Source organism: Hesperophylax consimilis, chromosome 15, assembly GCF_061612785.1.
Source record: "Hesperophylax consimilis isolate HC1 chromosome 15, BYU_Hcon_1.0, whole genome shotgun sequence".
Lineage (NCBI taxonomy): Eukaryota > Metazoa > Arthropoda > Insecta > Trichoptera > Limnephilidae > Hesperophylax > Hesperophylax consimilis.
In genome coordinates, this window is record NC_142850.1 from 20,945,001 (window position 1) to 20,958,822 (window position 13,822).

Sequence of the window (13,822 nt, forward strand, 5' to 3'; positions counted from 1 at the left end):
GAGATATGGAAGCTGCGGTCCAACGCCACCACACGCACCGTCTCGTCCTGCCCCGGCTCCGGCATGATGGGCTGCCGGCACACACAGCAGCGCGGGGCAAACTTCTTGTGGAAGTCCTCGATGCAGTGGATCTGGTTGGTCGCATCCACCGTAAAGGGGATCCCATCCAAGCTCTTCCCGCACACCACGCACGTAAAGCAAGTGGGATGGTAAGGCTTGCCCGTGGCGCGCAGTATTCTGTCCAGGATGGGGTTCATGCAGACGGAGCACTTCTCCAGAGTATTCAAGTAATCTTCCTCGCAGTATGGCTTCCCGTCCAGGGCGTAGAAGGGCTTTCCTTGAAGGTTGATTGCGCAATGGCAGCAAGTGAAGCACTGTATGTGATAAACTTCATTCATGGCGGTACAGCCAGAGGTCTCTCCGATTACCTTCTCTCCGCACTTGACGCAGATTCCGTAGATGTCGATGTCCTGGGAGTCTCCCCCCCCCATGGACTGCACCAGGAGGTTGGTGAGTGCGTCCACCTCCGCTTCCTTGGGCGGTGCTTGAGCCGTGGCGCCCTGAGTCCCGCTGACGTAGGGCGCGTACAGGGAGAAGTTGGACCGAGAGGACATTTGACTGGGTGGGCGGGGGTTGATGGGTTCGTACAGCGACTCGTAGGTGGAGGAAGCTTGTGAGCCCCCGTAGGTGCCATAGTCGGGCTGGTAGCTGGAGGGTGGGAAGCTGGGCACGGGCGTGTATCCGGTGTCCGTGGCTCGACGCAACTCGCTGTAGCTTGAGCTCACTGGGGATGGAGGGGGGGGCATGTCCTCTATTGTGGGGTTACACTCTATGTAGCCGGACCCGGTGCCCCCTCCACCCGCTTGCATATCCTGGGGAGGTGGTGGCGGCAACTCTTCATTGGGATTGCTGCCATAGAGGCCCACATTGCTGTAGACATGATTGGTGCCTCCGGGGGGCAAAACGTTACTATATAACCTAGTATCCCCACTCCTCACGTTTGCTGGAGGCCTGTATGGTTTATTATAGTCGGTGTTTTGATAGTTCATCTTCATGGGAGGAACATTAGAATATAGATAGCTGCCTGAGGTTTCGCTGCTGCCTTGAAGTCTGGTGGAATAGGACGGTTCACACGCCGCTTTGACACTGTAACTTTGCGGAACTTGGGGCTGTGATTTCTTCGGTTTGGGAGGAACAGCAGGAGCCACTTTTTTCCCCGGGGACTGCCCATAATGTCCCGAGGAACCGTGGTGCATCTCCTTATTAAGTATGTTCAACTCCGCTAATTGTTGCGCCAGCGGATCCATATTTGCGTATATTATGAAAACGTGAACACAGAAAGTTTGACAAGAAACAAACACGGAATACAGCTCACTTCAAACACATCCAGACAACTGTTTCATTGACTCGACAGAAACAAAATCATTCTTAAGTGATGACTGTACAGACGCGTCAAAATTAGTCAGCGCCGTATCTTCAGATAGGCGACAAAGTGCATCATTTTTATCCTTAAACTCAGCCACACCCCTCCTTATCATTTGGGCAGCCGTCACTTTCCTTATCTATGGATGTCACCATAGATGTCACACACGAAATCGGAATTTTCCACAGAGAAAGTAGTTCTTGGTTCCATTTCAAATTGTCCACAGAAATACCAAAATTAGGTTCTTATCTATTTAAATATTAAAAACTGAAATACGAATCCGGCTATGGCAGCATTACGTTAATGTCAAAACATCAACAGAAATAATATCCAAACAAACGGGAATAGAGAGAAGCGCCCGGAATTTGGTCTATTTTTAACTAAGCTACATTTTGTAGCACAACATTGTAGCCGATCAGATATTCAGAAACTTTTACACTCTCGAATATTGGTCTAAACGTATAGTTTTTGTCCATTTTTTACACAAATTTTATGTAAATCGACGAAATGGTGAATTCAAGTTTGACTTATGAAATTCTGCTGTATTTAAATTCATTTTACTTTGGAATGTTCGCTGCGTGTGAATTGGGGATGGGTGTTCTGAAAGCCGTGAACCTCCCTTACCCCGAGAACACCCTAGGTACTGAGGGAGGGCTGATGCTCGCCCTGTGCCTTGTGGAGTCTCTTAGAATTATACTCGGAAGAAAAGGAAATCTGAGTGATCGAAGTAAGTCCATTATTCAACGCCTTGTTTTTTTAGTAATTTGGCTACATGGTTCCCAAGTGGAATCCCACCGAATTAAAATCAAATAATAGCGAAATTGGTATTCGCTTCATGTCTGTACCACTGTTAAAATTATATATACAAATATATTAATTATGTCCAAAGAAGAAATAAAACCGGTGGTTTCAGCAGAATAACGCATCCAATGGGTGAAATAGTTATATTCTTAATATTATATATTGAATTTGTTTTACTGAACATCTAAATTACACTAATTTCTTCTATTACACAGTGAAACATTCCACAGTTGTGTTAAAAATGTTCAGTACATTAAGTATTGAAAATTTGGAAGAATTTTAATAAAAACGGACATTTCCATTGTTTTATTGACTGTGTTATATCAAAATTGTGTAAAAACAGAATTTACCGTACTTTCTGTTTCCAGGTATACCCGTGTGCATTTCAATCGTCCTTACGATTCCGTCCGCCCTGGCGGTGGCCTACTTCCTCATCTTCCAGACCTTCATCCTGCGCCTGGAGTACATCCTGTGCGCGCTGCTGCTGACGTTGCACGCCACGGAGCTGTTCTTCGCCTTCCTCTTTCTTATCACCATGTGCCGACCCCCGTCCTATGATTAGTATTAGCGATGCAACAATCACGATTTAGATCAAAACGGTTATTGAAGTCGCCTAAAGTTGTTCCGCAGTTCAGTTGTAAGGTCTCCCTCATAAATGAAGCACGTAAACATCAGAAAGAAAAGTTACAATGGAAATCTCCGCTGCAAGACCATGTCTCTACTATTACATAAATTAATGTCAACAAGGACAAATAAGTTCAAAATACTTCTCATACAATCCTACATAATATTATACAGTAATTTCTTATTAAAATCACACTTGTGATCAATGCGATAAATAGTTATATTACCAGTCAGGTGGTGGTTGGTGTATTTTTCAAGTGGCGTGCATTTATTGTAATATCCCTGTTTTATAGTTAATACAGACTTAATTAATATTACATTTGAAACGATCTTTCAAATACACCCTAAATGGCCGTAATTGAATATTTCTACAGAAAAATTCGTACAGTCACTATTTTCTAAAATTGTGTAAGTGACACATTTATTTTTAGAATGGATATTACGCTTTATTTTCAAGAAATAACATATACAAATTAAAATGTTGTAATATAGAGGGTCAAAGCTTGCACGGCTCATCGACTCCCGTTAAAAGAGGGATTCAAAGTTTATTTGAACCCCGTGAAGAAATGCAAAAAAATCTTGAAAGAAAGCAAAGCTTTATGATTTTTTTCACCGTGTAAACTTTGCTACAATGAATATGTATATATTATTCTTGTTGAAAGTAAATGTGTCTTTCGTAAAGCTGTCATCTGCATTTACGGTTTTTAATAATGAGGGATTACTGTATCATAATATGTATTAGATATGGGACAGACTTTTCGGAATGCAAGATGTTTAATTTGAATTGTGTTGATCATAATCGTTTAATCGTATAAGATTGTTGCATTATAAATAATAGCGTTAACACTTTTCCCTGCCGTGCACCTTTGTAGCTTTCGGACATATCTTTGTGTTGTATGACATAGTATAAAGATAGAACAATGAGAATTGACCAATATTCAATGATATGATCATTATTTGAGTGGTGCTAGTCATATTTAAAGACAACACATATTGAAGCAAATAATAAAATCAATTATTGAAGTAAATTAACAATATAAGATATGAGTATTTACTATTATAGGTTAATGTTGCAAAAATTCGATTCTCAAATATTTTTATAGAGCGAGAAAAAAATAATAGATTGATTCAAATGAAAGAACTGACCATATTGATGCTTGACAATACATATCTTTATATCATGCTTCATTTGTGTCCTCATTAATCATCAGAGGTTGTAGACTAATTTACAAAATAATATTGTACCTGACCAATATCAGTTACACAAGTCAAAAAGTGTTGTTTTTTGGCCCTGATTTTAAAAGTGGTGAATAAGTTAAATATGGAAAATTCATAAAATTTAGATAAACAAATTAAATTGCATTACAGTTTATATGCTGTGAAATTAGATATTATTATGTAAAAGTAACTTGTTTTTGAGTTGTGTCACTGCTATTTGAAAGGTGCGATATCAAACCCACGTCCAATAGAGTTTATGTGTGTGAAATAAATTGCTGTCCAATTAGGAACATTATATTTATGTATTATGTAACTTTATGTGTAGACCCAATCCAAGTGCAATTAATTATTATTATTAATGAATAATGTTTTGATTGCCAGTGCATCCTTTTATCAATTAACTATTATTTTTAACATGCATTTATATTCTCTGTGATGTATTTCTATATTATACTTTATTTTTAGTTTTCTAATTAAATTTAGTATCCTTTTCGGCAAACCTTGTAAGAGTTAAAAATCAAATGAAAACTCAAAATAATAAAATTCCAATGATTTTGTATTTTGCAGCACAGGAATACAGTAACATGCAACCCTACTTTATTTAAAAGATCAAATCTAAATTAGTGTCTGTAATAATTTGAACCCAGATAAATAATAAAATTGGTCTCAAAAGTTTTATTTAAAATTTGTACAACTGATTTATCAACAAAAAAAAACAAGCATGTGTTTACTATGACTATTTGTATATTGTTGTCTAGCTAGTCAATTATTTATGCTAAAAGTTAACTTTACAACTTATTTATGTTATTTATTACAATAAGGTGAATTAAGAACATAATTTTTTATTCTTCCCAAATCAAACTTTCCACGTTGCATTTAATACTGTATTTGTTTTTCTTCTTATTTAAGGAATAAATTGTAAATGTGACAATATGAAAATCCACCCACCATAATAATGTAATTATGTATTGAATGTATTATTCCCGAGCACATGTATGTATGTATTGAATGTATTATTCCCGAGCACATGTATGTATGTATTGAATGTATTATTCCCGAGCACATGTATGTATGTATTGAATGTATTATTCCCGAGCATGTGTTACTATGTCTGTATATGTGAGGGTTCAATGAACCATCAATGAATAAAATTCAGAATTATTGATGATAAATAATTAATATACACCAATATTGTTAAGAAAATTAATTTAAGGATATAAGTATCTCTCTGTTCAAATATGTGTAATATTATAATGCCCCCATCAATGTGTGTATCAACTCATATGCTAGAGATTGTTAGGAAGCAATAAATCCAAGATGGCGAGCCAATCCTTAGTGAAATGTTTGTTCAGTATTTTATTCATATTTCAAAATAAAATGTTCACATGTGAGAGGAATTGTTTTATTTTGATTCATCACTTTTAATATCTTTGTCAGGAGGAATGGAAGTGAACCACGATATTGGCGAAAATTTTGAATAATTAATTAAAATATGTTATCACAAAAATAACTTCAACCCATATTTCAAATTTATTCAATGGGAATTATAACTAACTAACTAACTAACCATCACACCGTTTCCCCGCAGGGGTAGGCAGAGAGGACGGACCGCCAAACAACTCGGTCTTGGCACACACTTCTTGCCTCATTCACATTCATACATCGTCTCATACATACTCTTCTATTATTCTGACTCTTGACATGGCCCGCCTCTAGTATCTGATTCACTTGATCGTGCCATGTCTTCCTCGGGCGTCCCCGACTTCTGCTACCATTCGCATTTGCATCATATATCCTCCTTACACTCCTATCTTCGCTCATTCGCTCTACATGCCCAAACCATCTAAGCGTCCCTTTCTTAATCTTACTCATTACGCTTACATCAGCCTTGCACTCTTTGCGGATCTCCACATTCCTCACACGATCAAACATGGTTTTACCACACATACGCCTCAGGGATCTCATTTCAACAGCATTCAATCTACTTTCATCCTTTCTTTGCCAGTTCCATGCCTCACTTCCATACATCAAGGTAGGTACCAGCACTCCGTTGTGGACTGCTAACTTCGCTTCTTTGGACAGTTTTTTGTTAGCGCCAACGGCGTTCAGTCCTCCATTAACGGAATTACCTGCATTTACCCTTCTTTCAATATCTCTGTCAGCCTTCCCATCTCTCGTAAACATACTTCCTAAATACACAAACTCATCCACCTGCTCCAAGTATTCCTCATTCACAATTATATTGCACACTGTTTTCGTACTCTCTCTTTCAAACACCATTACTTTAGACTTACTTACATTCATCATTAACTCATTCTTCATGCATACTTCGTTCATCCTAGACACGAGAGACTGTAGATCTTCTATACTATTAGCAATCAGCACCGCATCATCAGCATACAACAGGCAACATACTTTCAAATTATTCAAATTCGCGCCCAATCCCACCTCTTTCAATTCTTGCATACAATTATCCATGTATAGATTGAATAACCACGGTGACATTACGCAGCCTTGTTTAACACCTTTTGTGATATCAAACCACCCCGTAAAACCACCGTTTACCCTAACACATGCAACGCTTCCCTCATACAGAGACGCGATTGCCTGAGTCAGATATGTATTCACTCCATACTTGGACAACACCTTCCATAGCTTTTTCCTGTCGACTCGGTCGTATGCTTTTTGTAGATCTACAAAGGCACAGAAAAGTTTCTGGTTTTTTGCCAGAAACTTCTCAGTGAGCATACGCAATGAGAAGATCTGGTCCATGCACCCCCTTCCACTCATAAAAGCACCTTGCACATCCCATATTTTATCTTTTGTTTCCTTTCTTACTCTTTCAATCAAAATTCTACCATACAGCTTGCCAACTGAACTTAGCAGGCTAATAGCCCTATGATTCCCACATTCCATACGTGACCCTTTACCTTTGTATAATGGCATTATCACAGCCCTTCTCCAGTCTAAAGGCGTATAACCTTCCTTTAAACATTGGTTAAAAAGATTGCACAACCATGTGAGAATTATACGGCTACCTCCTTTAAAATATTCAGCAGCAATATTGTCAAACCCGACAGCCTTACCATTCTTCATACATTTAATCGAACTTTCTATCTCATCCATGCTAATTTCGGTAACATTCACTCCATCGTCATTCATATCTGATTCACCGCTGGAATCACTGTCACTCACTTCGCTTTCAAAGACTTCCTCGAAATAATTCATCCATCTCTCTTTTATTTTTTCCTCATTCGTCAACATTTTTCCATCTTTTGATTTTATCACTTTCATGCTTCCGTTTTCTGGGCCACTCCGGGACCTTTTGACTTCTTTCCAAAACAACTTAATGTTTTCTTGGAAATGGTTTGTCATTTTCATTCCTTCTTCCTCTTCCAGGCGTTTCTTTCGTTCTTTCACTCCAACTCTTACTTTTTTCTTACATTCCTTATATACTTCTTTCACTCGATACTTCTCTTCACTGGAAGCACTGCCAGCCGCAATCAGACATAACCATGCTTTCTTCTTCTCTGAGACCAGTGCTTTAATCTCATCATCCCACCATGCATCACCTTTCTTCCTACCTTGCGTACTTATTCCACAAACCTCTCTAGCAGATTCACAAAGACACACTTTTATGTGGTTCCATGTTTCGTCTATGCTTAGACCATCCATTTCCTTCGCATTCAATCTTATCTCTGCACAATTCATATACTTACTTCTCACATTATCATTTTGTAGTTTTTCTATTTTGACTCTTGTTGGAGTTAGTACCGTTTTCACTTTAGAGCGCCAACCGCGAAAGAGGTTTACTCTTGACACTACAAGAAAGTGGTCAGTTTCGACCTCAGCCCCTCTGAAAACTCTTGTGTCCTCGGTAACAGCTCTCAACCTAGAGTCAATTACTACAAAATCAATAATTGACCTCTCATTTCCTCTTTCCCACGTATATTGGTGGATACCTTTATGATCGAAGAAAGTATTCGACACAAACAGGTTCCACTCTAAACATACTTCAAGTATTCTGTTCCCGTTGTCATTCGTTCTTTTATCCCCAAAAATACCTAAGACCGAATCAAATTCGTCACGTCTAATTCCCACCCACCCATTCAAATCGCCTGCCATTATAATCCTTTCGTTCATATTTTTTAGTCTCATTACATCATTCACACCAGTCCAAAAATCATCTTTCACTTCATCGCTTTCAGAATTGACAGGGGCGTAGCAAATAACAAGAAACACCCTTGTCAAACCGATTTTAAATCTGATCCACATTATTCTCGGACTTACACATTCATACTGCAACATACATTCAATCATTCTGGGAGACAGTAGCGCTGCAACACCTTGACAAGCCCTCTCCGTATCTGGTCTCCCAGACCAAATGACGAGCCTATCATTATGCTGCATTGTACCGCTACCCTTTTTCATACTCTCTGTTATACACAGTACGTCCAAACATTTGCTCACCATTGTATCACATAGTTCGTTCATCTTTCTTTCCATTCCTCCTCTAATGTTCCATGTACCAATTCGACATTGATCACGTTCCGTCCTCCTCTTTGCGCCACCGAAGGGTTGGCGATGTGATGGATTGCGAACCTCATCGACATCTTTGTCGGCCATTCCCTTCCAAGTACTACATAAACATCTTACTTATACAACTTAACATATCGTTACACACATAAAAAAAAAAAAAAAATTTATACGCTTAATATAACGTTTAACTTAATCCTAAACATAACCAAAGAAAAAACTGTTCCAGAATGACTAAACAAATAAACTACCACTAAAAATAGATATTTTATCACTGTATAATTGTTTTAAAACACTCCATGTAGACAGCAAACCAAAGAGCGCGGGTTCAGTCCGATTTCATCCTTCATTTCCGATGTCATTATTTCACGCGCGGAAGGGCACGAGCGGTGGGGAGCGGAGGTTGCGGCAGGGGTTGCATGAGTCGCCAAATGACTCTCTTCTTGTCCGGGTTAAGGGTAGATTCCGAGAAACGACGATTCTGTGGCCTAGGCAATGTCATATGGCCCACATTCTATAACCGCACTGTATGCGTCGGACAGCGGGGTTTGCAGTATTGGTGCGGGTGGACGAGGGGCAAGGGGCAAGGGCCGAAGGGATGATCACATCTGGTGAATGTTCAAAGCACTGGTCTCGTATTATACACATTGGAATTCACACATCTTAGGATTAACAATATTATTTGTCACCTATTCTTAAAGTCGTTATACGTCCACACTGGTCACAGTAAAATTAGTTTTTAGTACACTTAAGCAATTTGAACACAGTAAGGAACATTTATTGACACTTTTAAGGGCGGAATGTATGAAATATCCCTTGTAATTGTCGAAGAAAGACGAGACCGACCAAAACGCGTCAGGCTGCTCCGAGAGCCCGACACACTATTTATTTGTCAATTGATTTTTTTTTATTTATTTGTTACCAGTTTCGACACATTCATGTCATTCACTAGCAATCTTAAATTTTATTAGGTAAGTGGGAGGGATGATTTTTGGAGGGTAGAATGTTGGAATTATTATTATTATTTATTTTTCCGTGTGTTTTCTAACTTAAACTCATGCCATTCGAGATTAAAACAACATTTTCAGGATATCAGATAGGTGTTGTTATTATAAAGTGGAAGTAAAACTTCACTATAAATTGAAAATAATCAGAAAAGATTTGCTGATAAACTGAAGCAGAAATATTATACGGACCCCAGGTAAATTGTTTGCAATTATATAAAGCAATTATACGGACAGCAGAAATATTATACGGACCCCAGGTAAATTGTTTGCAATTATATAAAGCAATTATACAAACTACATGATTCCATCATAAAGTGAAAAATAAATAACTAATTTAACTAGGCTTACGCTGCTGAATGTTTAATAATTGGTAGAAAGTATAAAATGGACAGTACTATAATAGTGTCACATCGTCAACTTGACTGAAATAAACCTAAACAAAACAGGAATAGAGTGAAGCACCCGGTTGATCTATTTATAACTACTTTAAAGTTTCATTAGTGACAGACACAGTGGCTCCAATCTTCAGAACATTTTACGCACTTGAATATTAATTACGGCATTAAAATTTAATTATACAATCGCTATATTAATTGCCAATATTAAAAAAAGTTGATTGTCAAAATGGTGAATGCAAGTTTAACTTATGAAATTCTGTTGTATTTGAATTTCTTTTACTTTGGGCTTTATGCAGCCGTTGAGTTGGGGATGGGGGTTCTCAAAGCTGTCAATCTCCCTTATCCAGAAAACACTCTCGCTAAAGAGGGGGGGTTGTTAGTCGCACTGTGTGTTATTGAATCTATTAGAATTGTATTAGGAAGAAGAGGAAGTTTGGGTGATCGCAGTGAGTTTTTTTTAATGTCAATAATTGTTATAATGTTGCATAGAATACTGGAAGATGATAGCTCATTCAGAAACTTTCTATGAATAATTATTGATGTGATATAAATATTTGCTCATCATGCTGTAATATTTATGTATCCCAAAAATATTCGTAGAAACTGTTAACCAATAAGTGCAGAAATGTTCATTACAATGCTAGAGATAGCTTCAAGAGAGACGGGGGTAGTAAGGAATATATTACAGAAATAATACTGTTTTAAAAAACAAAATTTATTTAAACTATCGGCGGGTTTCTGAAGGACCATCCCTCCATCAGGACAATAGATACAAACATTTCCGGGTTATGAATAACCTGACAATATTTGAAAATCTCCTACTACCACCACAGTAAGCGGAAAATGTTGCTTGTGTTGTGATGGAGGACTTAGCCAGCCGAGGAATTGAACACACTACGCCTGCAACATATTATACTCAGCCACCTACCGGTCAAAAGTTACATAAATATAAGTCACTATTTAGTGTTGTGTAATGAGAAATTAGAGAAATAGAATATGTAGGTGGTAACGTATAGGAAAACCAGAATGGTTTACCATGAGTAAAGAATGATCGTCGTCGTTCACGAGACGGGGATATTAGTGTTAAAACACAAATTAGCGAAATTACTATTATAGTAAAATGCGGTTTAAATTACATTAGTAGAACCATAATAGAAACGAAAGGGATATATATGCCGGCTGTCACCAAGCTATAACCAAAATGCATGAACTATCAAAGAGCCAATGAAAGTTATGCATTTGATGTAGTTAGAAACAAAGGTGGGGCGCTGCTGTGCGTAGATGCAATTCGCAGTCATATGGGTGAACGATGTTGGTGACGCATGTTGTACACGCGGTTTCTGACTAATAATTAATGGCCCATCTCCCTTATTTCTATTATCTAGAACTGATTATCGTTCTAAAAGCATTGATGCGGACGCAAATAATTTTGTTAACTTTTTTTGATCAACTTTTAAGTGTACTTAGTTGTAATTTGACTTCTTTAGAGTACATAATTATGAATGAATGTTATGATTTCTGGTAATTTATTAAAGAATTTTATTATATGATGTTTTTGCTTTGTGAATATGATTTTATAATTTAATATAGCATGTATATTTGTGTTTGCAGGTTTACCAGTGTACCTGTCCATATTACTGACAGTTCCATCAGCCATGTTAGTGGTCTTCCTGCTGGCCTTCCAGACACACCCTCTTAAACTGGAGCGGATCCTGTGTGGTCTCATGCTGTGTCTCCAGGCCACCGAGTTGTTCTTCGCCTTTCTCTTCGTCATCACCATGTGCCGTCCCATTTCCTATGATTAGCGGCTTTCCCGGTGAACCCCTGGTAGCAATATGAATCCTTGTGTAAAGAACTTCCTACACATTGCTCCAACAACCAAAACTTCTTGTGAATCTCTTCTTACATAACGTAAATATTAATCTATCACCGTGTAAACCTTATTTGGTCACTTTAACCTTTTCTACGCGACTGTCACATTTTACGTGATCCATCGGCGGCTGTCCCCGCATGCAGATGTCGTAATGTATGCCATGAAGTTTCACTAAAACAAGTGCCGCGTGATGGGATAGATTGTGATGAAAAGATCGCCATTGTAAAGTTTAGAAGGAACAAAAAAACTGGTGGAAATTACATTTTCGTACACAAACATGGGGCATTCGAGATGTGCAATGAGACTGTTTTTATTGCAGGACAATAAATTCCCTTAGATTGAAAGATCGTATTTCAATTCAACCGCTGCATGTTTATTGCCGCCATTAAATGGCATTTCCGGATGTCATAAGCAGTGATGTGACGTGTGCAATGATTTTACATATGTGATGATGTTACAAACGCAATTATTTGACATGTATGGGGTGATGTTACACACGCAATTATTTGACAGATACTGCATATGTCAAATAAAAACCATCATGATGGTTTGCAGTTGACGTCAACTTCACCACCGGTTCACATATATACATTTTTGGAATGAGTGAATTTGAATGTTGTGAAGTGATCTTAGCGCAAAATTATTGACTCATGAGTGAACAAAATAATAGGTCTTCATTGAACATGTGGAATGAAATCTCACAATCCTTCCACTAAATTTTAAAGTGACACAGTTTGCTTTTGTGCGCACATTTGCCGTTATCCCTCAAACTAGATTATGATAAGTATTTGTTAGTTGTATGCCGCAGTGCTGTAAAGGTTGATACTAAAGGTAACACTAATAATTTCGCAAGTATGATTCAAATATTTTGATACTACATATTATCATGTATTTATTTACAAGTTTACAGAATATTTGACACTAAAGTAAAAAATATTATGTTTAAAAATAATCGACTACAAATAGATTCTAATGAAATGAACTACCACATTTAATAAAAAATTAACCTGTATAAAATAATTAGTAGCACATAATATAATACGTATTATAGGAGTAAAATTGTGGACCACAATAAAATTAATGGTTTTTAAAAAAATATGTCAGCATTCCTCCAGCTACTCTCCTTGCTTGCGAATGTTTCTCAAATCCAAATTAATCCTAAGTCTAATTATGTACGTTCATTGATTGAAGTGAAATTTTATAATTATTCTTTGAATGTTGTTTTGGTATGTCCATATATCTGTTATTTGTATTTATTGAACTGCTCTGAAGTCTGTAGTGTATATTCCAGAGTGGAAGATATTCTCAGAATCGTCATGGTGAAAACTGCCAATCAGAATCGAACTGTTGCTTGAAATGGCTTTAGTCATGTTTGGTGACGGGATATGAATAGCCAGGTACTTCTCCCACCTTACCAAATTAAGCCTCACAACATACCCCAATCGGAGATGCCATAATCCCACTGGCTCTAAGCATCTAGGAGCAGAGGGGATTCTTGTGTGGTATTGACATAAAAAATTTTAGTTGAGATGAAGACTTACTTGAGTTTCAGAGGTTGTGAATTTGATTCCCGTTAAAGTGTAATTTTTTTGTTAGTAATATATGTTAATATGCGTACATAATAAATATAGACATTGTTATTTTCTTTGTTATGTTTGAAATCTATTGAAACCAGCTTCGTGTCGGAGGAGCGGTAGGTACATTAATAAATTTAATGCGTAATTTTGTGTCTGATTTACTTATCCTGTATATTCACTTCCTAGCTTAAGTTAAACTTTAACGAAAAGATTTATAAAAAAACAAAATTTTAAAAAGAAAACAATGGTAAACGTATATTTGATCCAATTTTCAAAATACAATAAAATGATGTAATAGCCTAAAGAAGTTTTTGGAATTTATTTAAGAACTAAATTTTTAACAAAACAATTTAAAAGTAACTAAA

General features: G+C 37.3%; 3 protein-coding genes across 3 annotated transcripts in view; 2 read left to right on the forward strand and 1 right to left on the reverse strand.

Moving 5' to 3' along the window:
- Zyx (lipoma-preferred partner zyxin) overlaps positions 1-1,569 on the reverse strand; it is a 1,993-nt gene extending 424 nt beyond the window's left edge. Inside the window, exon 1 of the mRNA XM_089640042.1 lies at positions 1-1,569. This exon is cut by the window's left edge and continues 424 nt beyond it. Within this exon, the coding sequence (XP_089496168.1) occupies positions 1-1,307 (1,307 nt within the window). The 5' untranslated portion in view covers positions 1,308-1,569.
- Positions 1,570-1,747: 178 nt separating this feature from the next.
- On the forward strand, positions 1,748-5,409 carry LOC149417469 (transmembrane protein 216-like). The gene is made up of 2 exons (XM_089640043.1): positions 1,748-2,150; positions 2,593-5,409. Exons 1-2 carry the CDS (start codon positions 1,931-1,933, stop codon positions 2,784-2,786), a joined length of 414 nt encoding a protein of 137 aa, XP_089496169.1. The 5' UTR covers positions 1,748-1,930; the 3' UTR covers positions 2,787-5,409.
- Positions 5,410-10,117: 4,708 nt separating this feature from the next.
- On the forward strand, positions 10,118-13,761 carry LOC149417470 (transmembrane protein 216-like). Its single transcript, XM_089640315.1, has 2 exons — positions 10,118-10,453; positions 11,619-13,761. Exons 1-2 carry the CDS (start codon positions 10,234-10,236, stop codon positions 11,810-11,812), a joined length of 414 nt encoding a protein of 137 aa, XP_089496441.1. The 5' UTR covers positions 10,118-10,233; the 3' UTR covers positions 11,813-13,761.
- Positions 13,762-13,822: the final 61 nt, after the last annotated feature.

Bases quoted from the DNA above. Each gene is read 5' to 3' on its own strand.
- LOC149417470 (XM_089640315.1), top strand. From the start codon at position 10,234: ATGGTGAATGCAAGTTTAACTTATGAAATTCTGTTGTATTTGAATTTC. The intron at 10,454-11,618 runs GTGAGTTTTTTT...TTGTGTTTGCAG, and splicing joins AGGAAGTTTGGGTGATCGCA to GTTTACCAGTGTACCTGTCC.
- LOC149417469 (XM_089640043.1), top strand. From the start codon at position 1,931: ATGGTGAATTCAAGTTTGACTTATGAAATTCTGCTGTATTTAAATTCA. The intron at 2,151-2,592 runs GTAAGTCCATTA...TTCTGTTTCCAG, and splicing joins AGGAAATCTGAGTGATCGAA to GTATACCCGTGTGCATTTCA.